Raw genomic sequence first — 22,819 nt, 5'->3', positions numbered from 1 at the left:
GCCCTAAATGTTATCAACAGCTCTTATAGCACTATTAAAATCTGCCATGCTTATGAGCAGTGGAAGCAAAAAGCTTACTGTGGTACAATCAAACTATTAAGCTCTAATATTTCATCTGAAAGTAGCATTAATATGACAAGCGATAAGATCTTTACAAATTCCTGATTGTGGCTGTAACAAAGCACAAAGTCTGCCATCCTCGGGCTCTGGTCAAAATATAAAATCACATAAGCCAATGTAAAACCAGCAGCAGTATCTGAAACCATTACAAGAACAATAAAAAAAGGAAGAGAACTGTGAGTAGTCATGTGTGAGCGCAAGCATACGTGTGTTTGAATGTGTGAGCAAATAGAGAAGTGTATTTTCTAAAGCTCACTGACCTGCCACTGAACCATATACAGAAATACAGAGACTTCCATTCTCATTGACTAAAAAAAGAGCGACAATGAGGCCTAAACAGTACACACACTTGCTCTCTCTGTCAGATATCATCTCATTTTCTGTATGGTAATGAAGCCTTTCAACAGTGAGCAGCTGCTGACAGAAGGCTTGCACTGTTAAACCACACAGAACTACTGAACTGAGGTAAGTACTGGTAACACTTCTGGGGGATAAACACCACTTTCAGCCTTTGTATAGTGTTTATAGAAGGCTGATGTGGAACGGTGCAGGGTGAGACTACAGTTCTCACACTCAGATCTGTACGTTTCTCTTTCTCTGTTCTTCAAAAGGCTTATTAGGGCCATCATTCAGACCAGCTCAAACAAAACTCATCATTTAATATACTGTAAGTAAGTCCACATGGTTAACAGAACACCACATCATACTGATCTCCTGAAACTGTCCAATGATAAACCTTTAATTGGTGTAATGTAGGTTCTGCTAACACTAGGTCTTTCCGCAACTGTCAAATTAAATGTCTAAATTTTGACATTCCTTTATGTTCAAATGTACTTTTATATCCTGCAACTGGGCAAACGCTGAGAATCAAATATTTATTTTATTTATTTTTTATTTTCTTATTATTACTACTGTTAATATTATAACAATTATTAGTAGTAGTAGTATTATCATCATCATCATCATCATTTTTATATATTTAACAAAAAACATTACATCTGCATATTTATTTCTATTTTATTTAAATTTCAAAAAATGTTTCATGAAAGCGGACAGTTATCTAAGCATTTTACTGATAGCTGAACTGTGTATGACTATGTATGTGAAATTTTAAACTGTGAACTTTGACAATACCTTTTAACAATGTACAAAACAAAACAGACCGTCATTGTTACATATAGTCAATGTGTAAAAAAAATAAAGTAAAAAAACAATTAAAATTTAATAAAATCAATTAAATCAATTAAAACATCTAATTTCAGAAGGGATTCACTCATACTACCACATACAAAGACAATTCATAAATGAGCACTATTCTGTATTTGTACTCTGTATTTGTGTACCCTCTGTAGTTTTCTGACTTGTGATTGGGAAATCAATTTAAGCTTGCAGGTCTACAAGAAAACATGCATGAGTTTCACTTTAGTTACATCATTAGTTGACTCGTAAGAGACAGACTTCCTTAATCCAACAATCCACTGACTTGCTGTAAAATGACAGAAATTACAGAATGAGCAGTATAGTCTCCGCAGGCTAAAAATCACCCATCATGCCACCTTGGCCTCCAACAGCACTACTCACAGCCCTTCTGACCCTGCGCATGCCATGCCATGCCTCCTCACAAATGCCAACGGCATTCATTATGCGTTGGTCTCATTTAGAACTGCATTAATTCTATGGAGAGCAATTCTGTGACCCAGGCTCTTCGGCATAATGTGGGAGATAACGGATAACACAGATGGCCTTTGGCCCATTTGGCTTTTACACAGGTGAAAATGAAAGGACAGCATTAGCATGTCTCATGAATTCCTCTGAGCCGCTCATTGAGTTTTAGTACATTGTTAAGGTTACAGAACGCTGCGAGGTCGAAGGTGTGCATTTAATTCGGTGACTGGTAAGACTGGACAGTGCCTGTTGGGACTGTGCACATGCACATTTCCCCCCAATGCCACTCCCCTTTCCGCACCCACATAGGATACACACACGCACGCATGCACACATGCAAGCACGCAGACCTACAGTTACACATAAAACACACTCATCATGCTAACAGGACAGCAGTCATTTTTCCAGGGGGACTCCATCTCCCCTCGCCTTCTTTTTCATGTCCTTACAAAAAAAAATGTGATCTAATGTGCTGCAACTGAAGAGACCCTGGTAACCATGGCAACAGCCTAGCCTCAAACCACGGCCCCAGTTTGACTGCAGCGGCTGAAGACGGGCATGTCGCTGAGAGCAACGAGACGAGAGGAAAAAGAGAGAGGAAACGGAGGAGTACGTCGCTCTTTTCTCAAGGGAAGAAGCTTTAATTTGTGGCATCCAATATACAACAGTGCGTTCAGTAGATGGCAACCAGAGGGCAAACCAGCACATGCCCTTTCATACACACACAAGCTAACAAACCACATGCACCGTGGCCACTTCAGCACGCCTCCTCTGAGCAATGGCACCTACCCTAATAACATCAGTCTTTAACAACCATATGACCAAGCTCTCTGGTCAATTACACTGCCACAGAGAAAATCAATCGCTCACATTGGTTTTGGTTAAGTGGAGTCAAAACCCCTGTTCAAACCACGACATTTACAAGTGTAGGGCAGTTTTTCATATTGCGTCCGATCTAGCGCTGAACCTAGAGCCACTGAACGCAAGTGAGGTGGAACATTAGTGTAAATGTACTTTGACTAATGAGGCATAACTAATGAGCATGGGAATAGCTGCTGGGTAGTTAGGAACGCACTGCCATGGCCGGAGGTCCTTGGAGGCCTATAGGGCTGCTGATGGCCGTTTGTTCAGCTGCTGCAGGAACTGACTGTGCAAGCAGTGGCTTCTTTACTGCCTGATATTACAGCTGTGTGTGTGCACTTGCTTATAATGCACATAATGAAGACAACTCCTCCCACCAAATGCCTGGAAACTGCATCAAGCAAATGTAGCAAGACTCATGTGATGCTCCTGCCACATGATGTCTAAAGCACATGGGCACTGACCACTTAAGAACAATGAGAACTTTCAGAGAGACGCAAACACACAGAGGGAGACACACAGACACAGGTTCTGGGGGGAGTGAACCTAAGTGGTTTTCCTGTGAACATTCATGTCTTCTTCAGTCCTTCAGTCCAATTAATTAATCATATGATGTTGGCTTGTAGCCATCGTACTTAACTCTATCTTAAGCTTTGTTCAGATGGTGAAGCATATTCTGCTCATCATGAGTCAGTTTTCCTCTACCCTGCAATCACTGAGGTGTCCTTCTCCTCCAGAAAACAGGGCAACCACTTCGTGGTTTAGATATTTATTTTTGAGGAATATGCTTCACCATCTAAACACAGGCTTACGGACACGGATATAGTTACAGAATATAGAAGGGTCCTCTTTAGCTCTTTAAAGTCAGGCGCCAGAGTAGGGCTGTATTTCTAAGTATCAAAAGTCAGTTCATTTAATTACTTTGCAAACTACAGACATGAATTTTTGATGGATGAACGCCTGAGCATGGAGTTAAACACACACACAAAAGTTCACACTGACCTGGTAGAAGTAGGGGTTGGGTTCAGACTCCCCGACGCCATTGAAGTCCTCCACGTTGATGAGTTGGAAGTCATAAGTCAGGCCTGGGTTGGGTGCCTGGAACTCGGGTTGACTCTGGACATGTGGGAGGTTTCCCAGCTGCTTGTAGCGCCAGTTATACAGATTACACAGACTGCAATGCAATAAACAAAGCCATTGGATTTGTCCTCAGTATCATTTGCGACTAAATTAATAGAGGGAAGGGACAAAATTTCATCCCTGTGCAGCTCTCTACTACAAACAAAGTAATAACAAGTTGGCCAAACACACCAACGACAATTAACTTCAATCTACAGCCATCAGGAAGGGCTGTAATTGGTAAAACAGAATTATGGCTGAATTTGATTGATGAACAGCCTGACCTGGCCCGCGCTCTGCCCTGAGCATCCAAATCCACAGTGGGCACTCCCAAGCGCACAAAGCGAGTGAAGAGAGACTGCTCCATGTTGGAGTACTTCTGGAAAGCCATGTTCTTAATGACAGGAGGAAGCTGGTGGTGATCACCTATCATGATCCAGCGTTTCAGTCGACTGTAGCCGTCCTCTGGGTTCTGTCACAAGGAAGACAGGAAATTGCATTATGTTAAAATGTAGACCTGAGGTACAATGCATTCAGAAAGCGGTATACATCCTGTTTTTTCATTGTAAATGTTTAAGTTCTAATCGGAAACAACATAACAGGCTATGTTTAGTTTTTCTTCCACTAATATAACTAATATGACAGTGAACAGTGAGCACACGTGCCTAGAGTGGAGTACCGTTCACACACTGTTCATGTCTGATCATGGAAAATTAGTCACATTAGCTCATCAACAGAGAAAACCTTGTCTACTTAAATCAGAAAAAAAACAATCTCCGTCATATGTTTGTCTATTTATGAAACTTGCATCCAAGCACATTCACACCTTCAACTCAGCATGCAGATCACAGCTGCAAGTTTGGGTTTGTGCACATGCAGATGACTTGTTCAGTGGTGACTATGGAGTATCAGGTGTGTTATATGATTGACACAATATGAACAAAATGTTTTGTCTATTTTAGGAGCTCGAGTAGTACAGTCACATAGTTGCCACCCTTTGCCACCCTGAAGACCTGTTTTAAACCAAAGGCTTTGTCTCTAGTTCTCAGCCAAAACAGGGACAGGTGGCTGAATGGCAAGGGGAGTCCTGTACAAACAACACAGAGCAGTTCGAGTGGGTGTTTACGCCTTGCATGCCTGACACTTCTCAGCAAACAAGACTCCCTCCAAGAGTGACTATAAGCTCTAGACACACACTCAACTCCCTCTATCTGGATATGCACGGTCTACGATAATATCTTAACTGTTGTATTAACAATGTGCGCGCTGACAAGTATTTCAGTCACTGCAAGACCAAAAACGCCTAGTCCCCATTCATTCACTGGGTCACGTAGTAAGATAAACATCTACACATGCCCACCGAAAGTGGGAATGTTCTGTAGTTCAGTTATGATGAGCATTTTATTTTCATGCCTTCTTTACCTTAAGGGGAAGCGTCTGTTTAAATGCTCTCATTTGAAGTATCTGTTGGAAAACCCTGCAGGCTACCTTGAAAAGGTTTACACATACTTGCTCTGCTTGACCTAGTAAGCTAGTACAATAGTCTGCACACACACACAATTTTGAATAAAGCAAAATATTGTCTACCTATCGTCATCATCAAATGCCCAGAACACATACTTTTTTTGTCAATATCGCACACCTCTAAGACTGACCCACACTTCAAACTCCAAAACTGTGTCTACTTTGCTGCTTTCATTTAGCATCACAACAATGAACCAGATGTGTGTCTGATAAGACAAAACTCATTAGAATGCAAATGAAACTCACAGAAATGTATAAAAATCAAGCATGGCCAAATAAATTAAGTACCACATGGACCAATCAGCAGAGGATATACCTCTATTATGACCCACAGGAGGCAGCTGGTTGAAAGGGTGCCAACAACCTGATCTACAAAAAACATGACGCTAACTATCTCAGCTACCGTTTGCTGAGGAAAACACTTCACTTCAGTAGCAGTTGGCTAGAAAAGGACTGGTCTTAGAAGTTTGTGGTAAAGCACCTGTGCATCAAGTACCTTCTTTCAGAACAAATGAGTTTTTAATACTACAGTTAGCTATCCAATGATCTAGTGCCTCAGACAACTGGTAGAAGACCAATACATGTTTATAAACAATGCTCATCAGTTAGCCACTGTAAGCTGACAAGCTGACACTCGTGAGGACCTGCTTGGACATCCAGTGGCAGAGTACCCAAGCAAGTACACTGCTTCGACAGTATGCATTCTGCTTCAAACCACATGAAAGAGAACTGCTGTGCTGATTAACACACCACTACATCACTGCTTGACTGTCAAAATTTGATTGATTGAGCTGGGGACTTCAGGGACTTACTTCAGTTGAAGGCTAAACATGAAAGATAGCTGTACCTGCAGTAGGAGAGGAATGAAGGTTTCAATCTCCAGGATCTGAGCTGCTTCTTCCATCAGAATGTTGTCATACTGGAACAAAGAACAAACATAGGTTACAATGTGTGTCCATACAGGAGCTGACATTGGCCTTTTAAACACATGCTTGAAAGGTTACCTTGAAGCCCAGCTCCACAAGGTCGTGCCGTTTGAGAGCAGCGTGCGTGCAGGTCATGGCAATGATCTTTGCCTCCTTAACCAGCAGGTATTTAGATCTGTCCAGACCGCTGCGCAGCAGTTCAAAGGCCCTGAACTCCTGTGGGAAAGAAGGCAGCAAGAAGGCATTGTGATTACAGATTCACACACATCTAAAACAGTAGCCAAACTCACGGCACCTAGACAAGAGCTACACGTATACTAATTGTTGACACAGAGCAGATATAGCACAAATAAAAAGAGTTGATGGAGTAACCAGCAAGATCTGAGCTTTAACAGTACGAGTGACCGTGAGCTCACTGTTTAGAAAGCAACAGGTCACCGTTGTCCTTTTCACTTAAGTAGTAAAACTCTTTGCTGGTGATTAAGGTCTTTATGACCTAATTAATATGCATTAATATGTCTTTTATGAAGGTAGTCTTATTATAAAGTTGTACCAGATTGGGTTGCAGCAGAGAGCAGATTTCCTAACAGTGGGTGAGACCAAGAATAATTTAGACATGGGTGGGATGGGTTAATGCCTACAGTATGAGAGATCTGCTGGTCAAAGCCTATGGCAAATTCTGTCAAGTAAAAGGGGCTGGAGGTGAGGGGCTAACCAGTGGGCTATATCCGGATGCTACGCTGGTGGTTAGGGCAGAGGCAGCTCTAAGGCCACTGGGTTATAAATATTTGATGAGTTACTATTTTAACATTAATATTAAACCAATCAAAACATGCAATATTGATGAGGATATTTTTAACTCTGCTTCATTCCTGTAGGGTGAACAGCAGCTGAGCTGCTTCTCGCACTGCAGGTAGAAGCCAGGGAACAAAACAAGACAAACGCTGAAACAGTGCTGCTGCAGCAGGTCTTTGAAATACAAGAGCCTTGCGTTTATTACAGCCATGTCTCGCTGTCGGCCTCTGCCTTATCAAAGGAAGAAAAATGTAACTGGCAGTGAGAGGTTCTCTTTCATATTGCCTTGATGGAAAAGCATATCTAAAAGAAAAGATCAGCTTGATTGAACAAGTGTGGCAGGTCAGTGCAAATGCTCTGATATAAGCACCAAATTACCAGGAAATCAAGTCAAACATACGAGCAAAGATATTACCCCAAACCCCAATAACTCTGTTATTGCTTTTGAGGCCAGTGATCCCATAAATGGATAATGGCAGTGTTATCTCTGTATAAAAGGAAGCCTGGCCTTGGGCACTGGGGGACTAGGGTGGGGGGTAGGGGGGTCAGACAAATACAAGGAGGATGTATAAAAACAGCCAATATGAACCATCATAGCTTTTAGCAAGGGACAAAGCATCTGTATATGTACATTACATATAATAATCAGTTAATACATTGGGAATGCTTTATTGTGATTGTTCCCCATATACATTTAATGACCAGCTTATCTTTAACCAATATTCAACTAAATGCCTTTTAAGTATCTATAAAAAATAATTATAAAGGTTTCTATTAAAGATAATGCTAAACCGAGGCCTAACCTTTAAGGAATAGTTTTCCAAAAAATCTAATTAGCATGATTTATCACTAAAGGATAAGAGATGTCAGACTAAAATTGCTAACAAACATTAGACGGTCACCAATCTTATCTCTATAAATGCACACTCAATCCACTGCGAGTGGTATTATTAAAAAAATTTCTGAACCACAGCAACTCCACGTAAAGTTACAGAGAGGTAACCGCTGAGTCTTCAGAATATTCAGTTGACTAGAAGCACACCTGCATAGGTGCTGCTCAGGGCCTAACCCTGTGCCACAAGTTAAGGGCACAGCTCACACATACTTACTTCCAGCTGGGTGAAGATCTTGCGGATGTGGCGGAAGCAGCCCTCGGCTATGTCCATGTCTTCCTCAAAGGTCTGGCCCTTAAAAACAGGCTGGGGAGCGTTAGAAAAGTACTTATGGAAAGGGAAGTGCGCAGCCACGTCCTGGGGGTTCACCTCCCCGCCTGGCTTAGGCTTGACCTTGCTCATATACTCCTCCCAGCGAGAAATCACCTGCAGGACAAAAAGACACACAGAGATATAAACCATTGCCTTTCACATGTGCTACTCCACTGCAATATTACCAAATATTACACTAAGACCCTTCTCTCAGACTGATACACATTTTAATTAGTACTGTGCATTTTTCATGGCTAGCTATACCACTGCTTATGGCCAATAGCACCACACCCCCTCGGCAGGCCAAAAAGAATACAGAGCCTAGATGATCTAAGCCCTGAGAAGGCAGAGAAGAGAGACTACAGATGCTATGAAAACTGAGAAGAGGACATTAAATAAAAAAATTAATAAAACAAAAGGACATGAGTGCACTGACTTAGGTGTCTGAAACCTGAGCTGGCAGAGCCACTGGGCTCCATAAGGAATGACAGTTCCTGCGTCTGACAGTGTGTGTCTGCTATTCTCATCCGCTCAGCACTGCTCCCCTGTTCACTGCTCATCTTTAAGACTCCTTGCAACGACAAGACTCCCCTCAAAATCCCCTCATTCTTCTCGTGTATTCATCCAAGCTGGGCTACGCTCCTCTCCTGCCTCTCAGCATGACAGCTTGCCGTCTTTGTTTAAGCCCTGCAAGGATTCGCTCTATTTTGGGCAGCATGGCTGATGCAATCAGAAAAAAGGGTTTCTGTCTGATCTGGCATTTTCCCTTGTGTGTGTGTGTACAGTAATTACACAGCTCAAGTAAACAGAAGGTATAACACTTTGGGGACTTTGTTAGGACTAAGTGTGGAGCAGAGATGTGGAGATGAGAGCGAGTTGAAGCAGCAGTACCTGATAGAGATAGAAATGGCCAGCGGTTTCACAAGTGTAGGACACATCTCCTGGGACATCCAGGCTCTCTTGCAGGCGAGCCACCTCTCTGAGCAGCTCCAGCCTTCGGGCCAGGACGTAGTTCACTCGCCCATACCTGAGTTGCAACATGACATACAGTTAGGGTTGGAAAAGCATGTTGGCACAGGAAAACAATGGCCAAATTTATGCCATACTGAATAAAAGATATTTATGGTCGTATATTTATGACCACATTTATTCCCAGATCACTAACTAAACATCATTAACTATAAACAGATCATCTGCTTACAGAATTTAAAAGTGTACAAATGTCTGTTCACATGTACAGGTGTGCATGCAGGGGTGAATCAGGTGATGACATGCTCCCTGAGGCTTTCGCCCTTGCTTTGCACAATGTTACCTAATGATAATAATCTTTGTGCAAAAACCTGGTATCTCCCAAACGGCAACTTCACTGGAAACAAAACTTCATAACTTTTAATAGAACTCAATGTTAAAATATTTTGGAGCATTTCAACAGGTCCATTCACCATGGTTATTCAGAAAATGACTCAATGTAAAGAACAACTGTCAGATTCAAACAGTCACAAAGTAAATAAGAGGTAAAAATTGGATATACATGGCTTTTGTGTGAAAACGACAATATGTAGCAATGTTTACATCACTGTTAATGTGCAAACAGATAACAGAGATACATTTAGATTACATTAACATAAACAGATAAGTTGCAAACCTTTAGAAATATAAACTAATTCTAAAATGTTTCTAAAGACGTTTCTTTTTATCGCTGCAAATATATCTATGAATATATCAATTCTAAACAGGGGGTTTACCTTCACATAAGTTATTTAAACACATTGGTTAAAGCAGAATTATGACAGAATTGGTCTTTTTGTTCCCCCTCCTTGGCTCCCCCTACAGTCGGGGAGTGTAATGCACTTCCAGACCAGTGCAGTAAACAAAGCAAGCTTCAAGTCACACCTGATGGTCATGCTGACAAGTGGAAGTGAACGAAGCATGTGGACTGATGCAGCAGAATAATATTACAGCATTTAACACAAATATGACTGTGCTTGTGCAGATCTATCAGTTACATAGTGGCAAGGACAGACACCTTAATCCCTATTACAGTCAGTGTACCATAAAAATTAGCTGTTTAAGGTCAAATTGCTACATGATGCTCCATTAAAAAAAAAATCACTGCTGAAAAGATATAGAACTCAACCTACATTTCTAGACATGTAGTCCAGTCCTACAATGTGGGCTGTAATGTGTTGTGAGTGGATTTTGAAATAGGAGGTTTTAAACAGGAACACCTACATCAACTATATTTGTGCACGGTCATATTCTGCTTCTAACAATTTATGCATAAATAATATTGTCAGAATAATAATAGTATAAGTGAGGTAATGGTGTCTTATCGAATGTCAATATAAAAATTTACCAAATGGACAGTGTTCTATTGCAATTATATTACCTAATATATTTATTCAGCATTTCTGTTTAGATTAATTAATGACCTCAATCATATAAAAGGGTACTGTAAAGCACTAAAACGCTCTAGTTTTAACAAAGGTCAAAAAGTCTTTAAGTCCTCTGCTTTCATAATACTGAGCCTGTCAGGAAAGCAGAGAACAACAGCTGAGCTCATGTGCTTGTGTTTCCATGTGCTCTCATGTCAGGCTTTAAGCCCATAAGGGCCCCCAAAGAGAGCCTGACGGGAGGGTTAATCAGCAGCTACACAGCACCACAAGGGAATGTCACTGCTCTGCAGCACGACAAAAGTGAAGCCAAATGTGTGATCTCACAGCCCGTGGACACTCTGGCTGCTTTATTAATCATTCAGCACCCTCAAAACAGCTCAGGGCATGACAAGCATCAGGCATGTACTCATATCTAAAGTTAGGGACAAAAACACAAAAGGAAAAACTCCCAATTACGCTCTAGACAAAGTAGTCTGCAGTCAATCGAGATTGGTTTTTCAGCACACTTCACCCTTATGTACTAATACCTGACACTTTTGTGTGAATGAAAGAAGCAGAACTGAAAGGAATACTGCAGGTGTGGATGTGAACAGAGCCCCCACTAAGATTTCCAGCGCATGATTCATGCAGCATTTTGCACATATATAACAAGCCAGAAAGTGGAGCCCTCGTTTCATGCTACTTTGGTTTCCTGTTAAAACCCTGAAAACAAATTGGAGCTCATGCAATTAAGAGCGCTGAACTTTAGAAAATTGTTTTTTATGGCTGTTTCACTTATTTTTAATAACTAATTAAAACATTCATTTATGGAGCAAAGGGTGAGTGTTTTGATGGTGCCGTAAACTTCCCTTGCTGTGCTTTGGAGGGGGCTTTTCATTTTTCATCTTCTACGGCGTTAATTAAATTCTCTGCCTTCTCCTCCCTCTTGCCATTGGGCTGGAAACCCAGTGGAATTTGAATATTGTTAGCTCTTGTCCTCGGCGCCTGCCTGGGCCTCCTGCTATCTGCATAATGCAATCATGCCCCTCTAGAGCAGATGCAGTCACACACATTCATCACCACTGATCGTGCGCCGTCAGACCCCAACGCTTTCCATTAAAAGGCCTACATGGGTACACACGCTGCCCTGCGCGAGTAATGCCGGGATCAGTCAAAAGCACATGCACACGCATGATAGACAGTTTGATTGAATCTTTTTATTCATATGAAAACACCCACAGGCTACAAAGAGGGCTTGATGTCTTAATATGGACGGCCAGAGTAAGTAAGAGGCAATGGGTGGACACCATTTAAACACTCTCTTAGTCTTACCTGCTGAAGTCCTTCTCTGTTTCTAGCTCCTCTTCTCCATGGCCCAAACGCAGCAGGTGGCGCTCATCAATGTCCAGGGCCATAATTTTCTCAAACAGTTGGTTCAGCGCCTGAGTAGGAGCAAGACACATGTACATAAGCTGGGTGTAGACACACTATTTACGAGAGGGTTGTTCACACTGACGGTGTGGTGTCATTTGGCCAACATCAACCACAGGCACCGTTCAAATAATAAGGATCTTCACAGCATGTGGATATAAACATGAAGCCCCTGCCTGGGCATAAACTGCAATCTGTGATTTAACATCTTAAAAAAAAAGCTGTAGAAGGGAGAGCGGTTGGTAATTTTCACTGCTGGAGTTTGCTGGAATATTTTCAGTCTGACTGATGGCCACCGTGGCCCAGATTTGAGAATTCCCCCAGCAACACAGGCTAAGCCGAGCATTTCGGGGCATGAAGTGATCACATTTCTCCGAACGCCATTTCAAATCCAATCGTGTGGTGATTATGACTAAGGGAGTTTAAGGGGGGGGGGGTGCAAGAGCATGCAGATGTAACGAGATGCTAAGCCGCCCCAGGCGGTGGCAGACTCTACCTGATTGGAATGCGTCACAATGAGAGTCCTCTGCTCCGGGAAGTTGTGGTACAGGTTGGAGATGATCTGCACAGCGACGTCTGTCTTGCCCGTACCTGGGGGGCCCACGACCTAGAGACAGGGTCAAAACACAAGATGAAAAGCAGAACAGTTAGATAACTAATACAAAAAGACCCTGCTCAACAGGACATGGCGCTCCTGACAAGCTAGAGCTCGGCCTGTCAGAGTCGCTTGACCGCTCACAAAATTAGTGTTTGCTCAAAGCCGTGCCTGTTCTGTTCTTTTCTTTTTCTACTTCTCTCAGTTAGATGGATGGCGTCTCTCGAAGAGCTGCCATGCTTGGCATGCAAGGTTGATGCAGACTCAAGGGCGGAAAGCTGTCAAATAGGGGAGCGTGGATAAGTTCTGTCTGGACACTTAACTGGGCTGAGTCTGTTTCAAAGCATATCTAATTTGAATTAATGAGGCCTTTCTGAACATAAATACAGACCGGTCTAAAACCTGAGCTACCATAACAGCGGGAGTGTTGTGCCAGGAGGGCTCTAGACCCAGGGCACATCAGATCAAGTTTGAAGATCTAAACAGGTCAATAAAGTATCCCTGGTGAAGTTTCACTCCCCATTCCATACATGGAAACCTTAAAACAAGCCCCTTTTGAATGCACTGTTTCTCTGACATCATTACAACAAACATATACATGCATAACTCCGCCTATTCAGCCTAGTGCAGTTTAGCTCCGCCCATTCATATTACAATTCTTATGTGTTTCAGCCCTAAATGCTTTTTGAATAAATAACAATGCAGGACAGCCAGAATCAGAACAGAGTCCACTTATCCAGACACCAAAAACAGCCCATTTCAATCTAAGACATAAAAAGAGATTGGAAAATAGGTTTGGAGAAAAAAAAATATTCATAAAAAAATAAAATACAAGAAAAATATGAACATGTATGATATGGACCCTTTTACAAAAACTAAGGTGTTTATTAAAAAAAAAAAGCTATTTAAACACTCTGCAATTGATCTATATTTATATATACAGATTATGATGGACTCCACTACAGGATGCACTGGAGGTGATTTGCTGCACCATAAAAAAAAAGAACTACTAAATTCTAAATGTTCCAGCTTAGTCTGCAATCCACTACAGTCAGCAAATACAACTCCCAATCACACACACTTATTTATGGGCCACATTTATTTTTACATTTATTATTTATTAATAAAAGCATTAGTTGGTAATCTGTATCTGTATTGGTATCTTTATAGAAACTGTTTTAATGATACCCAGCCCTACTAGTGATCGGCAGAACGGTGGCATAAAGCAATACAACTTAATAGGATGTAACATAAATTCAAGATTCAGACAGTTGCCCAGCATACAACCAACTGCAATGTCAATGTGAAATAGTAAAGGGAATAATATATCCCTTTATTAGACAATTAGCTATCTTCATTACACATTTGTTTGTTACCTTTTGCAAGCCAAAATCATATTAATAAGGTAACTAGGTCTGTAATGAAAGCCTACTTATGATCAGTATATCTTCCTAGTTCCAAGTTTGTCATCTGAGAAGCAGCTTACATGTCAGAAAAGATGTGAAATGGAAATGCCCATAGGAGTTTAAATACCAAAAGACCAACACTGAAGGAATGGGGAACCCATGGTTCGGCCATGAACCTAATCCACACATGCCAGCAATCAGTTAAGGTGGAGAATGACGGGCACTGAGGCATACTTGTTTTACAACTCTATTGATATCCATCCTGCCTTATTCACTCTCAGGCAGCCACACGATAAATAACAGCCAGCAGCCCCTGCCAGCAACCAATCAACAGTGTGAAGATGGCCCTCAATCAGCAACCGGAGCAGGCAGTGTAAAGCAAGGACACCTCAGCTCCTCTGCTGGAAGCCTCTCACAGTCATATTTCACTCTAATTTCACCCACATTTACATGAATGATGGTGATGCTCCATGAGAAACAGCCTGGATTTCCAGTGACCAAATCAACCTGGACAGATAGCAGCAGAAACTGAAGAGCAGACTGATGCACTCCTATCAACTACACTGTGAAACTACACCAGACTGGTTTCTAATGGCTAGGTCATGGAGATTGTATCAGTCCAGTAACAGTGTTCAGGTACATACATTCTCGTATGTAAACCTGCATGACTGTGAAATAAAGAATATGCTCACTGTCACAAAAGCCTTGTATCTCCGTTTTTTGGCACGGAATCTGGCCGTTCTTTAAATCGTGTTAAAATCTCATGATGAATAGACCAATAGAAATGAATAATTTGTTTCCTACACAAACATCCACTGAAAGTTAAGATTTGTTTTTTTTCCTCCTGTAAATGTTACTTTTTGGAGATACAAGGTTTTTGACAAAAAGCAATTATTACTCTTATTCTAACTGAATCAACAGTTTATTAACATGCAACAGTATGAAATATGACGATGAAATAGTGCTCTTACCATGGTGAGACCAGGTTGCATGCCCGCACGAATCGCCTCAATCTGGGTCGGGGTAAACACAATGGTGTTCCTATTCAAATGCACAACAACAACAACATCAGGATCACAAAGTGCCTGTGAAGCTAATGCCTTCTTGCATTCATTAATTTCAACATCAAAGAAAAGCTGGGAGGAGCACAGTAATATCAATATTACATCAAGTTGTTGACTATTTAAATCTTGTTTGATGATACAAACTCCAGTAACAATAAAGCTTGACATTTTGCTTGTAACCGGAGCAGATCAAAGAAGACTGAGTAACTTTTAAGGTAATTTCATGTGCCTTTACTCAGCAAGTTCAAACTTTAGTTAATAACATTCTAGAGCAAACTTTAAATAAATGCCTGGCTTCTAAACTTTCCAGAGGCAAGTGTTGCAAAAAGCCCAAACTAGTGTTGGAGGCCAAAACACTGCTGCTTAATCTGAGAGTCAACAAAAGGCAGGTGTTTTAGGTAAGTAGCTACAGGCACTCTGACAAGCGATAGAACCTGACTGTTGGTCATGAGGGTGTAGCCGCGAGCTTCAGCTCCATGCTAAGTTTATTCCAGCACAGCACACAGAGCCCCAGGGTCATCAGCCCAAAATGTGATTCCTAATGACCTCTCCTTACCGTTTGGGCTGGTTATAAGGGTAGGGTCCCCGGTTTGGAATCACATGCGGTTCCACTGTAAGTGTAAGATCTTCCTCCTTTTGCTCCTCTTGTTCATCTGCTTTTCGCTTCTTTCCTTTTGTATTCTGCACAGGGAATTGAATTCTGTGTAGAAACAAAACAAATTTAAATCAAGGTCACTGAATCAATGAAACTTTGGACGTCCAGATCTAATACAGTGGATTGGGTATTGGCTTTTTTTTAGGTACGATTCGTGTCTGAGCTTTTTCCAAAATTCCAAAAAACAAAAAAGAAGTGGAATGTCACCTTGACCTCTAAAACTTTACACAAGACTGGTTTAAAGAGGTTGCAGGATGGGTTCTTGAATAACATTTGTTGACCGGTATAAGGGACATTGCAAAAAATAAATTGAGTTTACTGGAGCAATTTAAATAAATTAGTAGCCATATAATCAGGGAGGTCAAAAATAATAAATATTTTATTTATTTAGTCTAATTTTATATATTTCAGGATACCACATTAAATAAGTAGTCAGATAAAAAAAGGATGTTGATTTTAATTGCCACTGTATCTTACATTAATTGTATAGCTGTACTGTCTACGTAAACATTGTATCGCGATTAGCCAATACAATATGAAGGCAAACAATTTGGATTTGCCCCAAGATGCATCTAGCCATTTTACATTTTACATTACTAAGTTACATGCAAAAAAAAAGAAAAATCTTAAGAAAGCAGTAGTCAGTCTGCAGCAGGCATGGTGAGCCTGACCTGAATGGAGGGACCTGTCGAGCTGGGTCTTCCTCAGTGATCTTCACTGTGTAACCTGGGAAACAGGATCTAAGGTGATCAATGGACAGGAAGGTGTCATTGAAGTCCAGAGAAGAGATCTGATTGGGCATCTTGGAGTAATGCGCACTCCCTGGATCACCGTATCCCAGGATGATGTCATGCAGCCAATCAGGGACGACACACTCAGTGTTCATCAAATTACGAATTGTCTCCAGCACAGCCTGGAAGAGAGAGAATTCACTGAGCCCAACAGTTACAGCAGGAAGATGAACAGAATGGAAATAAAAGGCCTTTATGGTTTGAGTAGATAAAATCAGTTTGATAAACGTCATCAATGAACACCTTTGAGACACATCTGCGCTCAACAGAACTAATTGCAAGGCTAAATGCATGGTTGTGATAATCTAATGAGCCATGCATTTCAATTTTATGCCCTCTTTTTAAAAGTTTGTGCCGCATATCAAGGCAGCACAAAATTAATTTACTCCCCATATTCATCAATGTGCATGCCTTGCTTGTATTTGATTTAGAGATAAATATAGTGACAGAAGAAATGGGTCATCCTCAAAAGATTCCATAACTAAATCATAGTCATTCCTAATGACTGGACATTATCATAAAAGCCCTGCCAAAGTGGTAATGCACAATAAGCAAGATGTTCTGACTGACCTTGAAGTTGTTCTCCTTGGGCTTCCGCCTCATGATGATGTTGAAGGTCTCGTAGGGGTCCTCTATACCATTCTGGATAGTGCTGGTCATATCCTGCTGGTACTGATTGGGGTCCAGCCACACCCGGAACGTTCTTGTGTCACCTCTCAGTTTTGGCTTTGGATCAGGACCTAGAGCCAAACACAAAAACATTATTTAAAGCACACCTGAACAAAACCAAGCTGGACCTTTGTCCAAATACTTATGTCAATCTGATGACCTGACTATTCATTGGGAGGAATACTGGCAATGAGAACAGAGGAGCTATCAAACTTGTTCTAGAGGATAAGCCTTTTTATTATTTTCATTTTGGGGCCTGAGCCTAAAAGTCTTAGTACTTTAATCCTGAGGTTGGATTTAAGCTGCCTACTTCACGAGCACAGTCACGCGCAAGCAACCTATTCTACTGATATATGGCAGCAATGCTAAAGGCTTAGGCCTGGTACCTCCAGTGATTAAGATGTTTGGAAAAGGAGCTGGCTCTTGTGCTGAAATTCCCATTGGCCTTACATCCACATCTTACAAATAGGCCCTCCCCCACCCCGGTCATTAAATGGCTCACGAGCCACTGCAAAGGTCTGGATGCAGCAGCCATCAGCAGGACCTAGATATTTTCACCTGCTGTATGCAGCAATCGGGGAGAGTTTTGCTGAAGCACAGCCCACCCCTGTAGGCAACTGAAACATTAATAAGTGTCTGCTTGTTGCAGCAGCCGCTTCTTACAGTTACTGAGCTTGCAATTTTAATACGAAGAGATCAGTGAGATAGGGGACGGAGGAGCTATGTTCCCAGACACATGTTCTGATGACAGGACTAAACGCTTAAAACGGGATGAGTGCAGGTGAGCCTGACATTACATCCACAAAACCTGTGCTAGAAGGAAATAGGAAATGCTGCTTTACTTTGTGACTTAAGCAATGAAACTGGGTTGATTCTATGCTTCTGAAAAGGCAGCTCCACAAACTAATGAATGAATGACTGAAATGTGTAAAATGCCATCCTGAAAGACAATGCAGTCGCAGGTCAGAGCCATCTTTTTGCCACTAACCACTCAATCATGCAAACAATTCTAAATTCAAGGATACACCTACGTAAAAGTGCCAGATATGGCCGTTTTCCACAGAGCAATCTTAATTGGACAAAAACTGGCAAAAGCAGTGTGACAGAATGAGGGTGATTGCTTCAACATGTCATCAGTATTTAGGCACCACGGCAGCAAATCCCTATTAACAACAAAAAAACCCTGAGTGAGCAAGTGAGTCTAAAAATCCTCACTGCTGAGGATTTACAGAGTACAGGATATTCTCGGATACCAACTGTGCTACTCCCCAAGGGGTTTTATACATATTGTCTCATTGAAAAACAATATTTTACAAAAAAAAGTCCCACAGAACTGAACAGCAAAAACAACTACTAAATAATTCAATAAAAATTGGGGGAAAAAAGAACAACATTTAAACAGCAAGGCAGAGACATGGAGCATTTTATCTGAGACGGAGACAGCTGACACCAGCATCTAGTATTTTGGAAAGGTTTTGGTATTTGGCATGGTATATAGTATTTGGTATGAAGCAATGAAGATGTGAATGACAAAAGATCAAGATGGTTAATAAAACAAACAAACAAACAAAAACAAAAACACGTCCACAGGCTCAAAAGTAATTGGACAAACTACCATTTATAAATAACTTGTTTTATTAATAATTAGTTCGTTTTAGTTGTTAGATGCAAACCAAACAAAATATTGTGTTTTCTCCTTTGAGATGCGTTGCCAGACAAAGCATTCATACGGCTACTTCTTTCAGAAGGCACATTATTAATAAACATCAGTGACCCAGTTCTATTTGCAGCTATAGATGCCTATGCCAAGATGGGCCTTCACCATGTTTGGCACATGATGTGGTACACTTCAGTTAACAAACCCTTCTTTCCTTGTCCATACTGAACTTAATTCTGGGTTCATCTTTCCACAGAATGTACTCATCTTGAAGTAAACCCTGTGTATTTACTGCCCTGCAGCTATCTCCAGACCTTTCTGTCCTTAATTTTATCATGAAATAACGAGGGAACAGGCCACGCCTGACCATGAAACTGCTTATTAGTCAAGTGTCCAATTATTTCTGAGCATGTGAAAATGGAGCGACTATGTAACACAAAATGACTATTCCTAAATGATTAATGCAATACCTGTTAAACCTCATGAATTAATGTTAAACCTCTATGTTTTGACTGTAACTTGAAATATGGCAGACAAAACAGCAGTGAAAGTGTAGAAGCATAAAAATACAGCAAAACTACCATTTAGCAGGAACTGGTATCAAACGTAACATTCAACAGACTGTACAAAATAATATCTTATTTTAATACTTAATTTGGGAGGAAAAGCAGATTCCTTCCTAAGCATATATTAGCTCAGGGGTAAATAGAAGCTTGTGGGTACAATACAATTGCTGTATTGTAATTTATTTTTTATTACTGTACTGTAAAATTCCACAAAATACTTTCAAATGTTCTATTTGAAAATTTTTATATGTAGAGAAGCATTACACCTGTATTATTGTGTTAAAACTAGTATCTATGTTTTAAAATGATGTGCCTTTAGATAACTATGACTTTTTTCACTGTTATACTGTTGATGGCATGGGGATATACTTGACCAAGTAACAGCATGGGACAGTGAAAGGCCTACCTTCCTCAATGACCCGGCCCTTATCATCCAGCATGCCTTGCACCTCACAGCCCCTCACGTACACCAGGCCGGTTTGCTCCACAAAGGGCTGCCGCCGGTCAAAGCGTGTGCCGTAGGGCAGGGTGGGCCGCACCGTGATTAGAAAGCAAACGTCGTGCTTCCGCAGCCCTGAAGAGGGTGGAGAGGAGGAAAGAAAGGGGGGGTTGAGTAGCAGAGAGCAGAAAGAGCCCCGTCAGCACATACTGATCTTTTAAACATGAAGCCTCTAATTATGCAGCCAGAAAGAAAGGGGGAGGGAGGGAGGCTCCCACCCTCAACCTCACACTGCAAATCTCACCTCTAAAACAAAAAGGAGGAGAGAGAGAGAGAGAGCAGAGTCATAAAGAAAAGGAGTCGAAGAGCTGGGGAGATGTTGCATTGTGCTGCTATAGTGCACCGGGGAACTCTTAATATCACAAGACCTGGAGCTATATTATTTAATGCAATGTGGGCTGAGCACCTGATTAATACTCAAAGTAAATTTATTCATTACTGCAGAGCAAGACATCCTTTAGCAGGCCGTCCCATAGGACAGGAGCATTTGCATACTAATTCACAACAGTACACTGTACTCAACGATCTTCTCTTTTGCCCCCACACATCTTGCATTTACTGTACTGACACATGCTCCAACTGGCTATACAGATGTGACGAACTAGACCAGAAGCTGTGACACATGAGGAGTGGTGCATGAGTAATGCTATGAAATCAACAAATAATTAATGCCACAAACGACAGTGAAGTCAAGGTCATAGATGTGCTATACTGAGTGAACGAGGCTGGGGAGGGGGTTAACAGGAAACATAAAAGGATTTACCAGCATGCTAGAAACCAATTCATGAAGACTGTGTGTGTGAGTCATGTGAGTAAGAAAGAAAGAGAGACACACTCACCTTCCCACTCGTTTTTGATGTGGCCTTGCACGTTGAGGTTCACAGTAACATCTGCACGGACTCGAGCAGGCCAGTTTTCGCCGATGTTAGGCTTGGCGACCTCCACAATGGAGAAGGACACAATAGTCTGTGCCATCCTGGCCCATCCGCCAAACACCACCCCACCATACTCAGACTGCCTGCAAGAGACAAGAACCAGCATTAGCCTGGAAATTTCTCTGACCTCAAATCAAACAGTAATCACACAGGAAATCAAATCACAATCAGACAACTGCAGGGCCAGATTGAGATCCTCTGGTGCCACTGGGTGTTCCAACTATGGTACCCTGTCTCCATTAACTCTGTAAACAACCCACTCTTCACCACTTATTGACAACAACCCAAAACCTTGCAACAGTTTTGCTGTCATTCTTCACAAATGATGCAATTGAACTATTGTTACTTTAACTGTCATCAGCTATGACCTTGTTAGGATTAACTAGGCAGGATATGCCAACAAGAGTGCGTCAGATCACTTGTCAACATTACTAATGTCATGTACATGAAAGAAGATGCCAAAATGTAATGTTTCTTTTTTGTCAGTAAACAGATTTGACGGTGAAAAGATTAAAGCAAGCGGAACATTTCAAAAGAAACATTTATTTATTATATATATATATTTTTTAAATCAACACAGGGTCACAAAAATACATACTTTTGGTGGTGGAGAGTGTTACTTTCAGATGAGGCAAAGTTTGGGGAAAGTAAGCCCAAAAACACTGTACCCACAGTTAAGCATGATGGTAGAATCATTATCTGTGGGTGTTTTGATACCAGTGGATAGGATAATAAATATTTAAATGGATGGAATAATAAATAAGAAGAACTACCTCAAACAAACACAGGAAAGTTAGCTGTGAAACAGGCCAACATTAAGCTTTTGAAACAGCCTTCCCTAGGTGTTAGGTGTGCGTGCGTGCATATATATATATATATATATATATATATATATATATATATATATATATATAGCAATGGCATTCACGTCTATGAAGAAGTCACAAACTTCGGACTACAACTGTACGCTAGATCTCAACTTGGAACACAGAAAACCAGAGACAACTATTTTCAGAATTAAAACAGAAATATTTATTGAATTTAATGGGGGTGAAAAAACTGGATATTTGCATGTTGAGAATATCCAATCAAATGTTTCAGAGTCTATAAAACTGATGTGACTGATTATAGGATTACTTACCATGGCTTCATTCGTAACACAATATCTTCTATGTCCTGTCTGATCTCATAAGTAGACTCCAGACGGAAAAGATTGAAGTTTCTCAATAGGTAATCGTGAAGAGTCAGGAACTGCAGATTAAGCTTTGGGAGAGCTAAACAACCTGTGAATGAAGCACATCATATTTTATTTCTGTGCATTTCATAAAGTACAAGACTTTTCTGTTAAGCTAGAGAAGATGTGGCTCATCACAAAAAGCTTATTTATTAAAAGATTTATTATTCAGTATGATTCAGTATGTTTTTTTTTTTTTTGACCAGGGTAATCCCAATCCCAAAATGAGTATTTTAATGCTGAATTTCACCTGATACTGATCCAATCTTTGTGTTTCTGTAAATAATAGTCAATCATTACTGGCTGTATTTGGTACAATTTAGCTCTCAATTGTTTTAACACTGCAGTGTAATAACGTTTTGCTTTGCTATAAAGGCACACTTGTATAGGAGGTACACACTCTGAACTGATACATTTGTTATTTGTTGATTTATGAGGTCAAATTATATTGTGTTGAGAATGTGTTAAAATTAGGTTTTCTATAGCGTAGTCTTAGCCTACATCTCTCTGATTAAACATACTATTCAGGTATAAAAATGAATGAAAGGAAAGCGATACACAGTTCTTCCTGTGATAGGTTTCATTTCTAAACAGAGATTACTCAAGAGTAAGGACACGAGAGTGTATTGCCCCATGTGGTTTTGGGGTCATGGGCAAAAACGGCAGAAAACAGATAAAATCCAGTCAAAGCACGGGTAGACTCTAAACTGTTGTGTTACTTTCTAAG

The 22,819-nt window shown here is 40.9% G+C and overlaps 1 protein-coding gene across 2 annotated transcripts in view; it reads right to left on the bottom strand.

The window, feature by feature from the left end:
• aqr (aquarius intron-binding spliceosomal factor) overlaps window positions 1–22,819 on the bottom strand; it is a 52,711-nt gene that overhangs the window by 13,798 nt on the left and 16,094 nt on the right. For both annotated transcript variants that reach the window (XM_072690310.1, XM_072690311.1), the window contains exons 17-31: window positions 22,000–22,141; window positions 20,763–20,941; window positions 19,831–19,998; window positions 17,103–17,272; window positions 16,413–16,654; window positions 15,643–15,786; window positions 14,994–15,063; window positions 12,518–12,628; window positions 11,923–12,032; window positions 9,107–9,242; window positions 8,120–8,329; window positions 6,294–6,431; window positions 6,137–6,208; window positions 4,050–4,237; window positions 3,649–3,820 (exon numbers count right to left, since the gene is read on the bottom strand). In XM_072690310.1, coding sequence (XP_072546411.1) covers window positions 3,649–3,820; window positions 4,050–4,237; window positions 6,137–6,208; window positions 6,294–6,431; window positions 8,120–8,329; window positions 9,107–9,242; window positions 11,923–12,032; window positions 12,518–12,628; window positions 14,994–15,063; window positions 15,643–15,786; window positions 16,413–16,654; window positions 17,103–17,272; window positions 19,831–19,998; window positions 20,763–20,941; window positions 22,000–22,141 — 2,252 coding nt within the window. The remainder of the gene's footprint in view (window positions 1–3,648; window positions 3,821–4,049; window positions 4,238–6,136; window positions 6,209–6,293; window positions 6,432–8,119; window positions 8,330–9,106; window positions 9,243–11,922; window positions 12,033–12,517; window positions 12,629–14,993; window positions 15,064–15,642; window positions 15,787–16,412; window positions 16,655–17,102; window positions 17,273–19,830; window positions 19,999–20,762; window positions 20,942–21,999; window positions 22,142–22,819) is intronic.

Source organism: Salminus brasiliensis, chromosome 10 (assembly GCF_030463535.1).
Source record: "Salminus brasiliensis chromosome 10, fSalBra1.hap2, whole genome shotgun sequence".
Lineage (NCBI taxonomy): Eukaryota > Metazoa > Chordata > Actinopteri > Characiformes > Bryconidae > Salminus > Salminus brasiliensis.
Note: the sequence above shows the minus strand (reverse complement) of the source record. Positions and strands in the feature narration are given on the sequence as shown.